We start from the raw sequence: 22,535 nt of genomic DNA on the forward strand, positions 1-22,535 counted from the left end.
AGTCCATTTTCCTGTGGACATGTCTGCCTCCAGAGTCAATGCTTTACTGTGATATTATCTCAACAGCAGGAAATGACATTGAGCAGGAAAATGAGAATGGTCACAGATTCTGAACCCAAGTATTAACCAGCACAGAGAAGCCAGGCCAAGGACAGACGCCTCCCACTCAACCACCTCTGCTGGTGACTCCGAGGAGTAAGGGAGAAAGCTTTTACTTAGTTGTTTATGGACCGACCTACTAAAATCTGAAGGTTTCAGAAAAGGAAATGAACTCTCAAGGAGAGCAGAAAAAGGACTGAGTGATTCAGGTGACAGCTCTCCTCTCTCTAAGCTAGAGCCTCTTATGTTTCCTGGAGAAGACTCTTGAGAGTCGCTTGGACCGAAAGGAGATCCAACCAGTCCATTCTAAAGGAGATCAGTCCTGGGTGTTCATTGGAAGGATTGATGCTAAAGCTGAAACTCCAATACTTTGGCCACCTCATGCGAAGAGTTGACTTACTGGAAAAGACCCTAATGCTGGGAGGGATTGGGGGCGGGAGGAGAAGGGGATGACAGAGAATGAGATGACTGGATGGCATCACTGACTCAAAGGACATGAGTTTGAGTGAACTCCAGGAGTTGGTGATGGACAGGGAGGCTTGGCATGCTGTGATTCATGGGGTCGCAAAGAGTCGGACATGACTGAGCGACTGAACTGAACTCTCTTAGCCCTCCTCACAGCCCCAGACAGCCGACAGCTATGCCTACTTTGCGCTCTAGCTGCTGGACCAATGGCCCAGTTCTGATACACGTCCAAACCTGAGCAAAGAATCTTAAATGGCTACATAGATGATGTCCAAATGGTTTTGGTAAATCTACATATTAAGGTACACAGGAATGCTGTGAATCTCCTGATGCTAAGTAAGAATTGTTTTTTGTGGTAAATACCCCAAATGGGAAAATGTTGAACAGTGGACAAGAGATTAAAGTGGGAAGCTGAGCAAGGGAAAAAGAGAAAGAGACGGGGGCAGGGGGAGGAGAGGAAAATTTGAGCTTGACAGGGTATTAAGCAGAACTGGTGGTTGAGGACAGAAATGGATTTGTGGAGACAGAAAATATCAGCGCTGTAGTCTACCACCGAGCCTGTGAGCAGTTTTCGTACCTCTTCCTTCCCTCATTGTCATCTCTAGCGCTGGCAACACCCTCCTCAAAGAGAGGTCTACAGGCACAGCTTCTCGTAAAGTTAACTCATGGCTGAGAAGGCTGGACTTCCTAACCTGGCTGAGAATCTGCATTAACTCCAAAATGTGGGACAAAATGGAAAGGTCCTGAGCTGTAGGGCGAGGGTTATGTACAAGTAAGCATTTTCTGACAGCAACGGACTGTTGTAGAACCGTGTTAATAAGTAACTGAGTGCTTGGAAGGTAAAGAATCCCCTGGGTTCGATCCCTGGGTCGGGAAGATCCCCTGGAGAAGGAAATGGGAAGCCACTCCAGTATTCTTGCCTGGAGAATCGCATGGACTAAGGACCCTGGCGGGCTACTGTCCGTGGGGTTCCAAAGGGTCAGACACGACTGAGCTGACAGTTTCACTTTTTCTTCTTTTTTAAAAGAAAAGTAATATTTAATTACCTTAAGGGTGAAAAGAGAGAACACAAAGGATCTCTCTTAGAATAGAGCCTGGCATGTGATCGGCACCCAGCAAACATGCCATTCTCCCTGGAAACACTGAGCTCCAACCACTGAAGTCCTGAAGGGGAATTGGGCAGAGGAGAGGCCTGAACCCCCAACACTGGACAAGGGAAGCAGGTTATGAGCCGTGGAGGGTTCATGAGAGCACGTTTACTGACACTTCACCAGAGCAACATAAAACAATGTCTGCTAAATTAATCTTTTCTGGAAACTTTGGAATTTTTAATGACAACTTTTAACCTGTTGTCAGTAAAAATTTTGTTCAGAAGATGCTTCCCCACTCTGGAATGGGGCGGGAGGGGGCAGCGCTCAGCCTTTTTATGGCTTGAGCTGAAGTATCTGTTTTAGCAGCGGTTTTCCTAAGGGGCTTTCAAAATTTTGCTGTCTGAACATCAAAACTCAGTAAATTGGCTTGAATGGTGCACATCCGTGAGCCTTTTTCAAGGTTCCAGTGATTTCAGCGTGCAGGCAGGGTTGAGAACTACTGTCCTCTTTGCTGCAAAAGGTTTAAAAAGATGTATCTTTAATCATGCAAGAAAGGTGTACCATTGCAACTGGGAGAACAGAAGTCCCCAGCATCAGAAAAGCTCCTGGCAAGAGGGCAGGGTCCTAGGCTACAGCTCTTAGGCATTTCCTGGTGATGCTCCCAAATAATAACCCAATTTCCAGAAGAGCCATTAATCCCTTCCACATGATCCTAACACAATTACTGCTTAGACGCAGCCCAATAACCAAGATTTATTGAAGAGACAGGCGCATTTTGAGGCACAATAAAATTATTCATCCATTCATATGCTGAATCTTCAACTAAACTTCTTTGAGGTGGACAAATGCCAAGCAAACAAAACCTGCCTTACAAATAGTCAGACTATCAGCAAAGATGCTGGTGCAAGGCTCTTTAACGCGACTGATGCCATCCAAACCTCTTCATCCTAGCCCCACCCAAGAGATGCAGATTAATAGTTATCCCTAGTGATGAGGTTAATTTAAGTGCAGCTGCATCGAGAGATAATTTGGATTTATTTCTGATTTATTTGGTTCTCTTGTGAATAGACTCCACTGGGCAAGACAGTCACTACCATTAGCCCAAGTTTATATTGGTTAAGGGATGAATAAATAAGGGTCTAGAATGAATCTATCAATGGATTTGACAAAATAACTTGCCAAATTGTTATCACAAAGACCTTTGAACATCTAACATCTCTAGTACCATCTCACCTGACTAGTAGGATCATTTATTTATATGACTTCACAATGAATTCTGGAGCACTCTATATTCAGTATTTTACTATTATGAGCCGTTAAGCAGTATTAGGGTTCTGGACTCCTTCAGAACTCAGGCACCAACCACCTCACTAGACAGAACTCCTACTTGTCTGAATGTCCTGAATTCAACCTAAGTTTTCAAGAAACTGTTTTCTTAATGTACATTCCATGGGAATCAGTTAGACTGTCACCCTTTTTCCTATTTTTGAGAAGAATGGAGGTGTGACTTCTGGGACAGTGCTACTTAGCCAGCTCCCAAGATAGCCCACAGTTTGATACAAATGCATAAATAACAATGGGCTGCACAGCACATCAAGCCAGAAGGTCCCTGGCTTACACACTGGACTTGAACAGAAGAGAGGAGTTGTGCACACACAGCTCTTTGGTGTGTAGATCCTCTTTAGAAAACAGCTCTTCCTCTGCTTGCTCAGAAGCAAGCATATGACAGACAGAACCATCAGCTATTGACTCAGCAGGTAATCAATCACTTTACAGGCAGTAGGGGCTCTTTGGGGAGAAATCGTGCATTGCACCTAGAGGAAAGACCAGAGAAAGCAAGGCTTGTAGAATTCATATCCACCGTCTAACACATGACAAATGTGTTTGCCAACACAAAGTGAAGAGAGCTTTGGTTCCAATCCTTTTACGATCCAAAGTAGATAAATCTACGTGTTTAATATATTTTTCCTATTAAGGAGTTCTTAACAACACCTGACGGAGAAGGCAATGGCAAGCCACTCCAGTACTCTTGCCTAGAAAATCCCATGGATGGAGGAGCCTGGTAGGCTGCAGTCCGTGGGGTCGCTAAGGGTCGGACACGACTGAGCGACTTCACTTTCACTTTCACACATTGGAGAAGGAAATGGCAACCCACTCCAGTGTTCTTGCCTGGAGAATCCCAGGGATGGGGGAGCCTGGTGGGCTTCCGTCTATGGGGTCACACAGAGTCAGACATGACTGAAGTGACTTAGCAGTAGCAGCAACAACACCTGAGGTTGTGGTGATTGACTAGGGAGGTGCTTACTGTGAAAAGTTAAATAAATGTTAAGAAGTAAAGACAACTGCCCCCCTATACCTCTGTCCCAGCCCCAATGTGAGAATGCTAGAATATACACCAAGTTAAGAGCTATATTATAAGGGGTGAAAAAAATTCTTAGAAAATAAAAACTCAGTTTATTTAAAAGCTAGTTTCTTCTAATTTAATAATGAATACTTTAAAAAGCACAGGTCAGAAGAGAAATAAGCATCAGTGAAATGATTTCTTCCCCAGAGGTTTGTTCAAAATCAAGACTCATGCAAAGTCTATTTACTGACTACCTACTGTGTACAGCACTGTGGTAGGCACCATTGGAGAACAGACAAAGATGGGAGCATCCCAGTGGGATTCTTCAATTGCTCTTCATACTCAAGGAAAACATTCTGGATATGGCACCTCCCCTTCCCTTCACTGTCTGAGAGGACGATGGGATGCTAGACAGTCTTACCACAGCAAATAAACAGCTGGTCAAACTCACACATCCTTCAGTTTTTTTCCTAACAAATGGAACACATGTGTTCTGACTCTACACAAAAACATCATAGAAGTGAAGTCCCTCAAAAGCTGAGACAAAAACTACTAGGCTAAAATCAAGACACTGTGACAGTTGAGAAGTGCTAAGTCAAGACACAGCAGATGGGGTTCCTCTAGCATCAAGAGTTCAGCAATTTCCGGGGCTATCTGGGAAGCCAAGTACAATCATGCCTTAGAATTAAAATAGATGGTTTCTGTTGATGCACCCCACCTGGACACTCTGAAGAGCAGAGTGTCATCAGGATATTTGGGTTAGCAGCCCTGACCCCCACCCAAGCAAGTCTCTTCCTTCTCCTCCACTGCTTTTGCAGCCTCCTCCACACCTCAGCACCTCCCAAAAGCCAGTCCCCCTACTCAGAGGCTGCTGCCTCTTCAGCACAATGCATCACCTTAGAAAAAAGAAAAGGCAAATCCATAGAGACAGAAAACAGATAAGTGGTTGCTTGGGGCTGGAATGCACATGAGATTTCTTTTAGGAGCGATGGAAATGTTCTAAAATTGGATGGTGGTGGCAGTTGCACAACTCTGTAAATACACTAAACGTCATCAGTTTGTTCAGGTGAGTTTTACGGTCTTAGGACTAAAGTTAAGTTTAAGGTGTATTCACTGTTTCACATTAAGTCATAAGTGTCTATCCAAGGTAGGAAAAATAGCAGAAACAAGAGCATGTAGGTTACAAGTCTGTTCAGAATTCCTTCAGCTTTAATTGTGGGAGTAAGATCAGGCAGCCACTGAGGATAAAATGTAGTCCTGGGGAGGAACTGAGATGCTGTGGTTTTTTTTTTTTTGTAAAGTGGACATGATAAGAGTTATTCTTTTATTAGAGCAAATGGTCAAAAGTTGCCAAAACTGTTCTCATTCTTCGATTGCCTCTTTTTTCCCAGTTTCTTGACCTTCGAAGACAGGGTATCTGGCCTCCACATCCGCCCACATGATGCTGCCATTGGCCAGATCGCGGACAACACTGGGCAGTTCAGAGACCTGGGGTAAAAGAAGAGAAGTCCCAGAATCAACCAACCGGATTAGGCTGTCAAAAAAAGAGGATTCACCCTGAACTCAGGAAACGACATAGTCGAGGCCGTGTCTACACAGTGACAGGATCCCTCCAAAAACTGGTCCCTACGGTGTGTTTCTAAGTGACTCCCACCGAAGCCTCTTTACCTAGTTATGCTTACCTCCCTCCCAGGCTGGGGTCCTGCTCCTCCTCCAGCCCAGAAGCCCTGCCAGCTCCCTTGGGTACCCCAATTCCCCGCAGAGCCTTTCCTAGTCATTCCAAGCCTCCAGGCTACTTGAAGTTAATTCATTTGTATTAAATTCAACTCTTAGAACCACGGTCAGTCAAGTAACAGGAGTGAAGGGAATCAGGAAACTGGAGAGGCCCTAAGGAAGGGGCCAGCTGTTCATCAGCCAGAACCAACGGTGGCTACCACACAGCAGAGGTTCTCAAACCTGAGTGACCAACCATAGGAATCATCTGGGAGGCTTGTTTATTTTTTTAAAGATTTTTTTTTTTTAATGTGGGCCATTTTTGATGTTTTTTATTGAATTTGTTATAATGTCATTTCTGTTTTCTGTTTTTGGCATTTTGGCCATGAGGCATGTAAGATCTTAGCTTTCTGACCAGGGATCAAACCCACACCCCTGCACTGGAAGCACAGGGTCTTCACCACTGGGCTGCCAGGCAAGTCCCTGGGGGGGCTTGTTAAAACAGTCCTGCCCGCCCTCTCTCCCTCTCCAAACCCCAGCTCCACCCCAGTTTCTGACTTAGCAGGTCTGGGGTAGAGATTTCTCATCTCTAACAAGTTCCCAGGTGATGCAGACGCTGCTGGTCCAGGGACCACACTCTGAGAACCCCTGTCTCACAGGAATACAGGTTCAGAGTAGCCAGATCTGGTATTGTAAAAAGATGAGCCAGAAATCTGTGACCTCTAAGGTAGACCAAAAATTCCCTTGAGAAGAAAACAGCCTTTCATGCCAGTTTTCCCTATTACAAACTCTTAGTAACAAGCAGAGCAAATGAAAGGCACTCTAAACACAAACTTGCTCAACATAAACTGAGCAGGCAGCTATCAAAGTGGTCACTCTTCTTTCCCTCCTGTACTTTTCCCATCTCCATGGTTCCCTTCCCATCAAATAAAATTACTGACATATTATTCACTGTTTTGAATTGATTAGCATGAAGAAGTTTATACATACTCATGTGAACACTTATATGGAAATATGAAGATAAAACTGTCTAAGCCCCCCAAAGCCTGCCAATAAAACTATGGCAACAACCACTTGTGATCATGTTTCTCTTGCTCAAATAAACAATCATGAATGTAAACTGTCAGAGAATGAGCCCAGAGTGATACAAATGGCTATAAAATATTAGAGAAGTGTTAATGAATGTTTTCATAATTAAGCCTAGGGGATTTGGGAAATCTGTGCTCTGTCGGATACAAACTTACGATTAAAATGAAAAAGACAAAAACAAGAAGGGAAGCATAAACACAACAAAATCCATCTCAGCTCAGAAGGAACCAGTATGCATTTTTAAGACTATAAATGCCAAAGCAAAGGCAGCCACCTCTGCTCTGATCTGCCGCATGGAGTCTCGGTCCCGCAAAGTGGCCGTGTGAGGAGTCTTGTTCACTGTATCAAAGTCGATGGTTATGCCGAAAGCCACACCAATCTCATCAGTCCTGGCGTAGCGTCTTCCGATGGATCCCGAGGAATCGTCTACTTTGTGAGAGATGCCGTGCCTGGTCAAGGCCTCCGCTATGCAAAATAAATTCAATAAGTTAAAAATGTCATATGAGCTCAGGAAACTTATAACAGGAGCTAACACAAAAGGGCAAGAAGTTGCAGCTGCAAGAGACAGAAAAATTCCCAAAGTTTAAGCCCTTGCTGCCCAAACTCTCATTCATCTCTGCATCTCATTAGGCTGTAGGGGCACGGGCAGCCAAGGTGAGGAGATGGTTATGGCCCCAAGCAGCTCAGTGGATGCCTCCCATCTCCCAACTCTGAAATGCGTGGGCCACACCAGACGGCCACAAAGATCCCTTTGAGTTCTGTGAGTCCAGCGGCTGCAGATCCACAGGGTTGTCACCCTCCACTGGGTGTCCCCTGAGGAGGTGACCGGCAGGGTCAGCAGGAGCAGCAATATGCAATCCGACTCTTGGGTCCTATCCCAACTCATTCAAATGCTAGGAGAAAACATCCCAAGCAAGCACACTCTTTATTCAATACTTTTTTTTTTAAGAGACGTTTCCTAAAATTCAGTCTGCCTGACAGTATTCCCATGGAGATTAACCAACTGGATTTACTTACATAATTCTTTGACGAATGGCATGAACTCTTGGTTCTGGCTCAATGGAAGGACGGAACATTTGAATGGAGCTACTACGGCAGGGAAACTGAAGAACTAGATAATTTAAAAAGACATCCAAATGTGTTAATGTATAAAGATCTAAACATTAACGTCCAAATTTCACTATCAAAATACCAGAAAACAGGATGTGAAAAAGCAGTGTGATAAAACAGACACTGAACTAGAATCAGAACTAGATCACAAAGATCTGGTTTTCAGCTCAGAATCCGGACCAAGTCAGTGAACTCTACCTCTCGGGATCTTAGCTTCTCCATCTAAAACGTAGGTCTCTGCTATCTGCTCTGCCTACTTTGCAGGTCAGTCATAAAAATATTAAATGATGTAAAAACATTTTGAAAACTGCCATCTAAGATGGTAATTATTTTGTACTACTTAAAAGCCTTACTTCTTTCTGTGGAGATCCCTAAGAACCTCCCCCTAAATCATCAAAAAAGTAGTATCAACAGACAAAATTCCATTCTGTCCTTTAAGAGATTCAGTATAGTTGAAGGATGTCTGAGTCTTAGTCACTAAGTAAAACAGAACAGTTCAATTAGCTTACAAATGCATGTCCCAAATAAATAGTAGGAAGAAACCAAACAAACAAAAAACCCAAAATGACGTTCTGTTTACCCAGAGAAAAATACAGCCCTCCTAAACTGCTCCTGAAACAGATTTCAGAGTTACTCAGAAATAAAAGAGAGCAAAAATATTTGGCAGAAGGCAAGCAATTCTACCATTTTGGGTTGGAAATGAGAGCTGAAGACAGTTCTTAAATAGAATCTATACAAAAGGTTCACCTGAAGGCAAGAATATGGGACTCAGAATGAATAGATCCCATAAAAATAATGAATGACACGGGGTCCAGTTTGGTCCCCTAAAAGCCTAATTAATCTTAAAATGTCAAGCAGTGGTGAATATTCCACTGTAAGTAAACCCTAGACTGCACCAATATGGCACATGAATTGTGGAACACTCCTAATTCCACTCCTCTCCTCCTCTTGTGATAATTCCATTTAACGTGAGAGAGAAGTGGGAAAACTGACTTTATAGAAAAATGTCTTTTTTTTGTTATCTAATCAGCAATGCTTTTATACCAAATTTATAGGAAAATGGATCGAGGGACTATGTGCTAATAATTTAGAAACATTTTTGGCTTCTTAGAGCCTAATCAAATTCCTCTTCATGATGAAATCTCTATGTAATTCATAAAACACTGTAATTTATTCTTGCCTAGCCTTTAAGAAATTTCTATTACAACCTTAGTTTTATCACTATAGAGTGAAAGGAATAGCTGAAAGCTTTTTTTAAAAAAACTTTTCATTAGAAAAATAAGCAGGAAAAGTTTGAAGCAAATTTGGCCTCTAAAAAAGGGCACATTCAGTAAAGTATAATGGCATTCCTCAGGAAGAACCATCCCTTATGTCTGTATCTCTGGGGTCCAGGATCAGGTTCCTGCTATCTGTTAATGAATGAAAAGCCACTCCTTAAATGTCAGGAAATGAAGATGTGACTTTAGGGCAGGGAATAAAAGAGTAGCTTTATTAGCTGTACATTATCAACAGTTATGTCAAACTTAAAAATTCTGGTGCCAATAACTCATCAGTTCAGTTCAGTTCAGTTGCTCAGCCGTGTCTGACTCTTTGCAACCCCATGGACTGCAGCACGCCAGGCTTCCCTGTCCATCACCAACTCCTGGAGCTTGCTCAAAAGTCATGTCCATCAAGTCGGTGATGCCATCCAACCAAAAACTAATCAGTTCATCCTTAAGGCTAAACGCCCTAGGATAAACTACAGAGCTGATGTCCAGCATTGTGTACACACTCAACTTTAGCTGGTCACACAGCTAAGAATGCTTCTTTAAGTTGACCTGTATAGCCTTTCCTCTCTAGCATTCTTCTTCTGAGTCACCTTTCTGGAAACCTGTCATTATACATCAAAGGAGTATAATTTCCACAACCAGAGGTGAGGTGAGAAAGGTGAAATAAGCCATAATGAAGAGCTATGTGGGAGACATGGAGCAGTAACTCAAAAGCACTGGAGCCAAAAGAAAACTTGAGGGATGAAGACTTCTTAAAAACATGCAGCATTAGCTAGGTTTGAATGCTGGGAAAGCCTACACATCACATACTTCTGCTCAATTTATAATCTGTCAATCTCCCACAATGGAATCATCTGGGTTTCTTATAAACACACACACACACACACAACTAGATCCTGGGGTCTCAGAACTAGTGAATCTGTATCTCTGGACTAAAACCTAGGAATTTACATCTTTACCCTCAAAATACCTCAGACAATTTCATGCAGTTTGAGAAGGTTCCTTTTAATGCTTTACCAAAGTATAAATACAGTTTTTAAGTTTGTCCAAATTCTATAAATCATCTCCTCCTTCCCAATTTTCTAAAAACACAAGTATATCCAGAAAGGAGCACTCCTTCCATTGATGGAATACAGACAGCTCTCCCAAAGTAATATATTGTCTCAGAACACAGGTGCAACTAAATCACTGGCCTCTGGAATAACCTGCACATTCTAAAGCACAAATGAGAAGTGCTTGTAAACAGTTAAGCAAAGGTGTTACTATTCCAGTAAATAACAACTGATTATTTCAGAGTTGTCTTAACATCACTCAGTAAATGTCATTCTCTGCCACTGTAAGACAACAAACAGTACACTGTACATGACAACTCACCGTTCTCTGTTCATCTCCCTCGCGAACTTGGAATGTATGTTCAAATACCGTATACATGATCCTGCCCAGGCCAAAAGAGGGTTCGATTACACTTGGAATAACTTCTTCCACTGCAAGAGAAACAAAAATTAAGACTCTCTTAAACCCCACATGATGCACTTCAGGTCCTCTCTAAACAATTCTAACTGGCCCTAAAAATATCTCTGTTCTAGATGGATTGTGATTGATCCTGTACAGCAGGACAAAAAAAATCAGAACATTGCTAAAAACTATTTCCTGGTAGAAAACATGATGCGTTTAGGAGAAAACTGGAGAGGAAAAATTTTTAAATCAAATTTAATTGTTTATATACCATAAAAAATAAAACAAGATACCAGTGTATTCCTTCACCAAGTTGGTAAGCTATGAGCAATGCCTTCTGCCTCACCTATGCAGAAAGCATTGAAACTCTAGAGCATTTGTAAGACTCTGCTAGAATTAAAAACCCACCACCACAGCTGGCAAATTTAATGAAAACAACTCCTACATACAAGTATCATGCGATTTGTGCTTTACTTTTTATCTTACTATCTGGATGAGAACTCTTTAAGAGAGTCAGGTTATTGCTATTTTATTTCCAAGATTCTGGGGTCAGGAGTCCGTTAGAGAAGAGTTTGCTCAGGTATCAGCACTCAGTCAAAGACCAGGGACCCCACAGCTCTTCCTATGGGTGCAGTTATACTTGTGGTATACCGAGGAATTGTCCATTATTACCTATTATTCAGAAAGGAACCGTGGCTAATCACTATCCACATCTAACTAAACTGACCCTAACCTTGAGAGCCTGTTTCAAGAGAAATGAGATAACTGGAACCAAAAACTCATGCATGAGAATAACATCTGAGAAATGACCAAGGCATTTTCTGCCTATCCTTTGGTGGCATCTGAGCAATGGTGAAGGACAGCTCTAAGCCAGCTACCAGGATGTGGCTAAAAGGCCTCCGAGCACGAAGAAGGGCTCCCCTGCTCTCTCCTATCACTGCTCTGACTGCTTTCACAGCTCCATGCAGCCTAGCAACAACGAGGCAGGCCAAAAACAAATGGAAAAGGAGGCCAGCTCACTCCACGGGCAGTAGTGTCTCAAATACCCACTACTCTCAGTTTCCAGGAGCATCAATTCAACCAAGAATCCTTCACACCTTCTCCAAAATACTCACCTACCAACTCATAGTACTTGTCCTACAAAAAAATAATCATCTCCTTGGCTTTTAAAAAGCATGAACGACCACTAACCTAAATGACTTTTAATAAGTTAGTCTGCCAGGAAAGACAGTGTGGATAAGCTCTCTCTTTTGCTTAAAAAATAAAAGAATTTTTCCTTAAAGTGAAAAGAAAAAGGAGAGATGCTTTTAATCAAAGAGATAGTCTTCATATGTGCCTCGGTCACAGAACATATAAAAATGGCATTATAAGTTATTTTTCAGTATGAGTACAATTATGTTTTTTTTTAAAAAAAAAAAACAAGATAATGCCTTGAACATATTCATCAAATTTAGGGCTGTAACATTAAGGATTCATTTTCTTCTTCAAATTTTCCATAAAATACTTATGCTATGAAACAACAACAACAAAATGCTGTTAAGGAGTAATGATTTTTGTCTGCTTGTTCCTTAATTATGTTTACAAATTTACCATGTAGTGTTTTCTGGAATCTCTTCACATTGACCATATCTTTTGTCAACTGAAATGTTTTCCCTTCAGTTTCAACAGTAAATTCCCTACAATGAAACAAAACACATATTAGTGAAAACACATATGCCCATGCCTTAATTTAAAGGAGTTTTACAGATTGCTAAACCTCTTTTCATTTTAAGTGTAATACAACTTGGTCAACAATCCAGATATAACAACTGAAGTCAAATTTAAGTTTTTTCATAAGGAGTACCAAATTAAGTATTATTCTAACAACAGCACCAAACAGTATCTTGGGAGGCATCCAAATATGTGGCTAGTCTTATAAAATTCCACAAGTGACTTAGTGACCAACTCCTTGATTTTGAGATCAAGATAAAACCAAAGAAAAAATTTTTTAAAACTCAGTTATAGAATAATTACATTTGTCAGAAACAGGTCTGCTGGCAAAAAGATCACTGTTCTCATTACTGTCCCAAGAAATGTAAAAATGACCAACTTGTCATCTTACATAAAGAATTTTTAATTCTCCCACACTTTTTCCGAACTAAATTTTTATACTTATGCGATGAAGATCAGCTTAAAAGAAGTTTAAAGATTCTTCTTGATATGTCAATATAAAATACTATCCCCCCCAAAATCACTGACTGCTTCATGTTTATATCCTGAGATATGCCCATTCCAGTTCAGGTTATAAGAATTCACCTTTATAAAGCACTTCATGTAATACCTGTATTTTAGCTTCATGTTTATATCCTGAGATATACCCATTCCAGTTCAGGTTATAAGAATTCACCTTTATAAAGCACTTCATGTAATACCTGTATTTTAGCTTATGAGGTATTTCATTACATTATGATCAATTTAGATGTGTCTGGTCTCATGAGCAGCTTGGTGCTGGGAAGAGAGCCCTCATGTGGTTGTCCCTGGAGCTGTATGGCTGGTACATGGTACACTGCATTCTGCTAGTTTCCAGCAGTGATAATCTCATGTATCATATGAATGATTTTCATTGATTTCTTCCATTTTTACTACTCTGTCTGGAGTTTGCGCATGCATGCATTAAAGACTCCACATAGACAGTATCATATACACTTTCTCTGTGAGCAGAGTCGAAGTGCAGGGTATGTAACAGTTATAAAAAAGCTGAAATTAGCAAGGAGACAGTTATTATTTGAGAATAATTTTTAAAAAGCTGTCTTGTTTGTACATAAACCTGTTAGTAACCTATGTTAACTTTAATGGTATATGATGTTATTCTAGCATAAACAGACATTAATTATAGGAGACCAGAAATGTTTTAAAATTTTCCTATTGATATAATTTTATCTTCAACTTATAAGTGTTCATATGTTGTGATAGCTGACAAATACACATGCACCCACTTTGGCCCCAAAAGTTCCCCCGGGTCCCTTCTCTTTCGATCCCCTCCATTCTCACTAAGCCATTGATGTGCTTTCTACTAAACTAGGTTTGTCTTTCCTAGAGTCTGGCATATAATCTTTTGTGTAAAGCTTCTTTCACTTAGCCTAATGTCTATGACAAGGTTTGGCAAACTTTCTGTATAGGGCTAATTATGAAATATTCAGTTATAAAATATTCAGAGTTTGCAGGCCATAAGCAGACTCTCATCCTGCATTTTTTTAAAAAACAACCCTTTGAAAATGCCAAGTCATTCTTTGCATTGTGATACAAAAAGTACGAAAGATGTTCCAAATGTACTTAAAAGTATATACTCCAGTTATTAGGTATCCTACAAACAAGTAGGTTGATAAATAGTGTTTATATCTTCAAACTCCTACCAATTCTTTTTTGTCTACCAATCACTGAGAGGGGTAAATCTCTAACTGCAACTGTGAATTTGTCTTTCTTTTCAGTTCTGTCAAGTTTGCTTTACATATCTTGAGGTGGTTTTTAGTGGCATACATGGCTAGAAGTGATGTATGTTCTTGATGAATTGATGATCCCTTTATAATTGTGAAATACAACCTGATAATTTTTCTTGTTCTTAAGTTTCCTTTGATGTTAATAAGCCATTCCACCTTCTTGATTAATGTTTGTATGGGAAATAGTTTTAAAAGTCTTTTCCCTTTAAACTTAAATTTGAGTAGAGGCATACCTTGCTTTCTTGTGCTTCACAAGAAGCACAAGCTTTGCATTTTTTGGCAAATTGAAGGTTTGTGGCCACCCAGCGTTTACACGTCTATCAGCACTACTTCTCCGACAGCATTTGCTCACTTCATGTCTCTGAGTCATGTTTTGGTAACTTTTGCAATATTTCAAACTTTTTCATTATTATTATTATACTTGTTATAGTGATCTATAATCAGTAAAAGACTTTGATGTTACTAAAGATTTCCACTTGCTGAAGGCTCAGAGAGTGGTTAGCATTTTTCTGCAATGAAATATTTCTAAACTAAGGTACAGACGCTGTTGTTAAAAATATAATACTATTGCACACTTAATAGAGTACATTATAGTGTAAACATAACTTTTATATGCACTGCGAAACCAAAAGAATTTGTGTCACTCACTTTATTGTGACAAATTTATTGCAGTGGTCTGGAACCAAACCCACAACATCTCCGAAGTATGTCTGTATTAAAATTACAGTTGGTTTCATGTAAACAATATTTAACTGGGTCTTGAATTTTTTAACCAATCTGACATGGCTATTAATTTGAGTGTTTCGATCATTATATTTAATATAACTATCAATACTGTTCAGTTGAAATCTACCATTTCCTGAGTTGTTTTCTATTTGTCTCATCTGTTCTTTGTTCATTTTTCTTCTATCTTTTTCTAAAACATTTTTTATTATTCTCTTTTAGTGCCCTTATTGGTTTATTAGTTACATCCCTTTGGTTTCTGCGTGTCTTATCCAGGCAATTGCTCTAAAGTTGACTACATGTCCCCGTTTATTAAACTCAGCATATGCAACATGTGCACCTTACAAAAGTATACATATTCTTACATATTCCCAATTCTTGGCTCCCATCCTTTGGGCTACTGATAACACAAATGCTATTTCTACACATTACAAATTTCAGAATACACTTAATATTTTTCTCTAAACAACCCGTTATCTTTTAAAGAAATTCAGAGATGTCATTTTAAATAAATGAAAGAAAATGTCACTCATATCACCCACATAGCCATCATTTCTAGAGTTCTTAGTTTCTTTGCATAGATATAAATTTCTACACTTCTGCCTGAAGAACTCCTTTAACACTTCTTGTAGTGTAACTCTGGCTGACAATGTAACCTCTAAGTTTTCTGTCTGAGAATATTTTCTTTTTCCTCAAGTATTTTTTTTGAGAAGACATTTTCATCGGGCATAGGCTTTTGTCTGTTAAGAACCTGAGAAGATTTCATTCTACTGTATTGTGGCTATGTACACGCAATTACATTTGTGATATCACCTCTATCTAGATGTTCCATTTGGTTTTTTCAAATATGTACGTTCCCATTTCCCACCTCATATGCTCATGTTTTCTCTTATGACCTTGAGCACATGAATACTGCTTTAACATCCTTCTGTATTATTTCCATGATGCTTGTCACTTCTGGGTATTTCTTTTGATTTTCTCCTTATTTTGGGTCTTCATGCTTTTTCATATGGCTAGAGATTTTTTATTGTTTGCCAGACATAGTAAATTCTACATTGTTCAGTGATGAATTTTGTTGAATTCCTTTAAAGATCCTTCTCTATGGTTTTTCATTTATACTGACAATTACTTTTAGGACTCCAAAACTCAAAAAAAGGGTATTGACTTGAGAGAGAGATGTAGTTTCTAATTACTGTGAATAAGTCTCCTCCTTTAAGAAAGTTATTGAGAGGAAAAAAGATCTTTGTAGTCCATTTCAAGTCTACTTCCAGGTCACAACACCAAAATCTCAACAAACAGTCCCTTAAAAGTAGCCAAGAGATGGTACTCACTTGCAACCATTTATAAAGAAATTAATGTCCCCCTAATTTTCAAAACATGGCAAAGGGCACACAGCCGACTGGAGCCCACGTTAAAGCACACATGGTACAACCTACCCTTTTTCTTTCAGTAGTCTCTCCATTTCTGTAATGGAGCACTCATCACAAATGGCAAGGTACTCCATCACCAGCTTTGCATCCTTCTTGTACGCCTTACCAATTGCTCCCTTATTGGGTTCAAACTGAACAACACTGACAGTTTTGTACGAAGGGGTCAAGGAATACAAAGCTACAGGACTGCCCCAGTACTTCAAGAAATGATCCTGAGGACAAGCCTTCATTGACTTAAAACAACTACCAGTTCCCTACTGGTATCCAAGATCCTCTTTATGTTGATTTCAAGTGCAAGACGAAACAGCTACTCATAAAATCATTCAGAAAAACCCCACTCAAAATAAGTAAACATCATCAAAAAAGGATTTTTCAAAGTTACAATGAGATAAAGGGACATTATCTAATCAGCAATATAACCCAATACATAGCATAATGAACTTTAATAACAATTCATTCATTTCTTTGTGTCTCAGCACAATAGGATCTACTCCCTGTCACCACTCTAGCCCTTAGATGAACTCACAATCTCATTGCCTGGTAAAGGAAGGAAATTTCTCCTTTGCTGATCTACAGATCAAATGAGATAAATTATTTCATTATAAAAGGGTATTCATCTTTTAATAGAGAAAACATTCACCAAGCACCCTTTTTCTAAAGAGAATGTATACAGATGCAGGTGTTGGAAACAGCTGAGAAAAACTGGTCAACATCCTGAAAGATACAGAGCATTTTTGTCTCAAGGACCAAACACTGAGTGGGCACATGTAAAGACTATAGGTAAAGAGAACGAGAAAGGAACAGTGAGATGCATAAAATGACTGGTTTAAAGAAAGTGCCAAAACATCTCAGTTTATCCACAGAACAAGGCACAGTCTTGAACTTATCCATTTTCAAGATGTTTACATGTTTACTCCTGAGTTGCAGAAGTGACCAGAAAGGATATGGGCTCTTTCAAAGGTTTCTCAGCTACGAGTGGGACTTTGGTGGCTCTTGCATGACAAGACAGGTCATAACAGGAACGGTCAGCACATCCAACAATTTCGATCCAGCCCTAAGAAGACAAAACAAACATCTGTAACTCACACAAGGTTCATTCACAAATGCATGCAGATTATACATACTCATGAATAATTCAATTACAGAATTTCCACTCAACTTTTACAAATGTTTGAAATAGGTAGTTTTATACATCAAGCAGTAGCAATCTTATAAAATATAATCCACACATGTACATAAAGTAGTCTTTTTATTTTCTGGACAGAATTATTTTGCCATATTGTGAATGTGGAGTAAACTAGTATTTGCTGGGATTTAGCTATGGAAATAAAATATGAACCTAGACAAAACTTGTAGATCTCAATCAAATTTTTGACCAGGAGTCAAAATGAATCTGGTAGAAACCACTAGTACAACACTCTGTTCCATAAAATGCTTTAGCACTGATGAATTTTGGCATCCACAAGGAGTCACCGATGCAATGGACATGAACTTGGGCAAACTTTGGAGATGGTGAGGGACAAGGAGGCCTGGTGTGCTGCAGTCCACGACTGGGCTTAGAACCAATGCCCCGTGGATTCCAAAGGACAATTGTAATGGTTCCCTCCCGCCCGGACAACTGTATTGTTAAAACTCTGGCTCAAATCAAAGAATTTACACCTACAAAGTCAGTATTCTCTGTGCACTTTTAAGAACTGCCAAAGAGAAGGGCATGGCTAGTTCAGAAGAGCTCTACACTAGCAAGTAAATCATAGTCCTGGCCAGAAGTCGACCTCCTGAATTCCACAGGACACATCCAATAACACACTCCCACATACTTCCTATCACCACTCACATGGAGGACCCAGGGGCCAACCAAGCTCCCTTTCATGAGTCAGCACAGAACATATGCAGCCACATATCTAAACGTGGTGCTCACCTCAAAAAAAGTTTGTGGAGAAGGAAAACAACTTTGGAAGACAGTCAAAAGGAGGAAGAGTTTTACCAGTCTTTACCACAGAAAACAATAGTCAAGGGTGAGTGACCTAAATAGCCCCCTGAAATTCTCTTGTGGGTTCAGAGACCAACACACGTGACAAAAAATAAGGTCAATAATAGCTCCAGGCAGGAAGGCAAGGATTCACCAAAGGGACTGGTAATCTGGGAGGAGGAGACACGACAACAGACATCATGGCCTTACAACAGAAGAGCAGCAGAAACAAGAACATGCTATCAGGATGCTGTGGGGATGGCCACCCTGAACCTAAGTGACAAAGATACGGAAGGAACACATGTGGGGGGAATCCACTGGGAGTTAAGCTATATCACAGCATGCCCTGCACCTGCAGTCTAGTTTACAACTCTTCACTGGAAGATATTTGTGAGAAATTATAAGGAAAATAATACAGCATGTATACATTTATCTGAATCATTAAAAAGGAAAGAAAAAGAAAAATAACGAGACTACACTGGAGGAGGAAATGAACAGAGTGCTAATGCATCACATCAGCCTTGAAGGATAAACAGAATGGACATATGCCAAAAGCAGGACTCAGAGATCAAGGAAAAACCTAAGAACCGAGAGGAATGTCAGCAGGCTGGCCTAACAATGATGGTGATACCAAAGTCACACTCAAGTTTTGTACATTAGAAAGGCATTATTAAACTGGGACACAAATATATTGAAGGTCATCTGTTTCCTCTTCTTTTTAACCTGTTAATTTAAGCGGGTAAACTCTGTGCAGGTACTTACCACATGGAAAGGTCAAAGAAGAAATCATACAAATGTAAACTTAGCTCAGAGAGGACAGATGGACAGAGAGGAAAAAGGAACTTTATCTATGTCGTTACTTCATTGTTTTATTGGCCTTTTCCCTCTAAAAAGCTTTTGAAAAACTGGAAGTAGATTCTGAAGGGTATATTTAAGTGTTAACACCCAACAATACAGCCAGTCCTCTGTATCTGGGGTTTCTACATCTGCAGATTCAACTGTGAATCAAAAATATTTAGAAAAAAATTTTCAGAAAGTTCCAAAATCTTAAATTTGCTGCAAACCTGGCAACTATTTGCAAAGCATTTAGATTATGTTTGGTATCATAAGTAACCTAGCTAATTTAAAGCGTATGGGAAGATGTGCACAGGGTCTACATAGATACTAAGCCTTTTTATGTAAGAGACTTCAGCATCCCAGGATTTTGGGGTCGGTGGGGGTCCTGGAACAAGAGTCCAGCAGACACTGAGGGATGACTGCATTCTCTTTGTATGAAGTGTCTACTGCTCTCAAAACTTGGAATCAGATGACTGTACTAAATACACATCTCAGCTGGCCACAAATGTGGGCATCTGTGCTCAATCCAGTTTCCTACCCAACAAAAGAAAATTCAGTAAAGAACAGGTACTGTTTAGATCACAGAATAAAACTTAATAACAGCATTAACTATCACAGCAGTGGTAGGTTCCATTTCTTGTTAATGCCCAAGTCACTTTTCAAAAGCACAATCTAAAGTGTTTTCAAAGACTCTTAAGAACCTGTTACTTGAGTAAGAACCAAAGAGGAAGTTCAGTTCAGTTCAGTTCAGTCGCTCAGTCGTGTCCGACTCTCCGCGACCCCATGAATCACAGCACGCCAGGCCTCCCTGTCCATCACCAACTCCCGGAGTACACTCAAACTCATGTCCACAGAGTCGGTGATGCCATCCAGCCATCTCATTCTCTGTCGTCCCCTTCTCCTCCCGCCCCCAACCTTTCCTAGCATCAGTCTTTTCCAGTGAGTCAACTCGTCGCATGAGGTGGCCAAAGTATTGCAGCTTCAGCTTTAGCATCAGTCCCTCCAATGAACATCCAGGATTGATCTCCTCTAGAATGGACTGGTTGGATCTCCTTGCAGTATAAGGGACTCTCAAGAGTCTTCACCAACACCACAGTTCAAAAACATCGATTCTTCGGCGATCAGCTTTCTTCACAGTCCAACTCTCACATCCATACATGACCACGGGAAAAACCATTGCCTTGACTAGATGGACCTTGGTTGGCAAAGTAATATCTCTGCTTTTTAAAATACTATCAAGGTTGGTCATAACTTTCCTTCCAAGGAGTAAGCGTCTTTTAATTTCATGGCTGCAATCAGCATCTGCAGTGATTTTGGAGCCCCCAAAAATAAAGTCTGACACTGTTTCCACTGTTTTTCCATCTATTTCCCATGAAGTGATGTGACCAGATGCCATGATCTTTGTTTTCTGAATGTTGAGCTTCAAGCCAACCTTTTCACTCTCCTCTTTCACTTTCATCAAGAGGCTTTTGAGTTCCTCTTCACTTTCTGCCATAAGGGTAGTGTCATCTGCATATCTGAGGTTATTGATATTTCTCCCAGCAATCTTGATTCCAGCTTGTGCTTCTTCCAGCCCAGTGTTCCTCATGATGTACTCTGCATATAAGTTAAATAAGCAAGGTGACAATATACAACCTTGACGTACACCTTTTCCTATTTGGAACCAGTCTGTTGTTCCATGTCCAGTTCTAACTGTTGCTTCCTGACCTGCATACAGGTTTCTCAAGAGGCACGTCAGGTGGTCTGGGATTCCCATCTGAATTATTATTTCAGCAGATGTCTAGTTAGTCCTTCTCATAAAAACTTATTTTTGCCTTTGATCCAGAGTTTAGGAAAATTCAACCATCACACCTAATAAGCACATGTTACCGCGTGGGGTGAAAGAGGCAAAAATAAAACTCATATAAGCTCAGAAACCCCAGCACATTAAAAAAAAAAAAAAAAACAACACAGGAATTCAGGGGGAAAAAAAAGCTAAAAACATGTAACTTGATCATCTGAGTCACCAAAGATGCCAACTAGTATATCTATGTTCTTAAACATATACTTACTCATTATCATTTACTAAAGATATTGATGAAGATACTTATGTACTAAATGGTGAAATTACAAAAATATGCCTGAGAATGGTAGACTACAATTTAGAAATCATGGTGACCCCTTAGGAGGGAGAAGAAAAGGTTAGAGCATTAACTGTATCAGTAACTTTTTTACTTAAAAAAAAATACAATATGAAACATACAAAAAGAAAATATTCAAGTCTCTAAAAGAGTTTCCCCCCCTCCCTAAGTTTATTACTTCAGAGCTTTTGGTCTTGCTTAGTACAGTCTTCTTATGATCTTACACAAAATGTGAGGCCTAATCTCAAAGCTAGGCCCACATTTTCTTTTTAAATTTTTCTTTAATTCTTTTAAATTTAGGTATAATTGACATATACAATGATATTAGTTTTGGGTGTATAATGTAACAATTTGATATTTGTATATATTGCTAAATGATCACCACAATAAGTCTAGGTAATACACACCATACACAGTAACAATCATGTGTCTATGTGTGTGAGGAGATCTTTTACAATCTACTCTCTAAGCAATTTTCAAATACACAGTACAGTACTATTAACTATAGTCACCATGCTGTACATTCCATCCTTAGGACTTCTCAGACCCACATTTTCTGATTTCCCATCCTTGAGGGTTTGGGCACAGCTCACAGTGACACTCAGAAAGGATGAGCAGGAGTGCAGCAGGGTTTATGAAAGCTGGATAGCAACATGGTTAAGGGCAGGGGCCTGGAGTCAGACAGCCCTGGCTCACATCGCCACTGCACCACTCCCTTGCCGAGACTTGGGCAAATCAACTAACTGCTCAGCACTTTAGTCTCCTAAGAAACAGAACCAATGAATGGAATTATTGTGAGGATTACACAGGCTAATACACTTAGAATGGTACATGAAGTGAAGTGAAGTCGCTCAGTTGTGTCTGACTCTTTCCAGGCTCCTCTGTCCATGAGATTCTCCAGGCAAGAGTACTGGAGTGGGTTGCCATTTCCTTCTCCAGGAGATCTTCCCAACCCAGGGTTCGAACCTTGGTCTCCCGCACTGCAGGCAGACGCTTTACCATCTGAGCCACCAGGGAGTGGTATAGAGCCCTTAACATTTAAATGTTACAAATTTAAATACCATTACAAATACCGAATGAACAAACAAATGAAACGCCATTCAGGCAGGATTCAGAATCCAAATTGAAAACAGCAGGAATCTGGGTCTGGGTTAGCTTGAAATCTTCTCACACAAAACACTTTATTGGTTTAACTTGAAAATAAAAAGAAATCCCAGAATATCTAGTACATATAAAGAAACTGTATGATCACCTATAATCCAAAACTAATTACCACTATCATTTAAGCAAACATATGTCAAGTAAGTTTGTGAAGAAAGTAACATAACAAGAAAAACCTAATAGAT

At 40.0% G+C, this 22,535-nt stretch overlaps 1 protein-coding gene across 1 annotated transcript in view; it reads right to left on the reverse strand.

The window, feature by feature from the left end:
* Positions 1-5,175: 5,175 nt before the first annotated feature.
* GARS1 (glycyl-tRNA synthetase 1) overlaps positions 5,176-22,535 on the reverse strand; it is a 44,735-nt gene continuing 27,375 nt past the window's right edge. Inside the window, exons 11-17 of the mRNA XM_055420934.2 lie at positions 17,209-17,317; positions 16,270-16,414; positions 12,225-12,310; positions 10,554-10,663; positions 7,819-7,912; positions 7,076-7,266; positions 5,176-5,487 (exon numbers count right to left, since the gene is read on the reverse strand). Of these exons, the coding sequence (XP_055276909.2) occupies positions 5,362-5,487; positions 7,076-7,266; positions 7,819-7,912; positions 10,554-10,663; positions 12,225-12,310; positions 16,270-16,414; positions 17,209-17,317 (861 nt within the window). The 3' untranslated portion in view covers positions 5,176-5,361. The remainder of the gene's footprint in view (positions 5,488-7,075; positions 7,267-7,818; positions 7,913-10,553; positions 10,664-12,224; positions 12,311-16,269; positions 16,415-17,208; positions 17,318-22,535) is intronic.

Source organism: Moschus berezovskii, chromosome 3, assembly GCF_049115385.1.
Source record: "Moschus berezovskii isolate FMDL1 chromosome 3, NW_MosBer_1.0, whole genome shotgun sequence".
Taxonomy (NCBI): Eukaryota; Metazoa; Chordata; class Mammalia; order Artiodactyla; family Moschidae; genus Moschus; species Moschus berezovskii.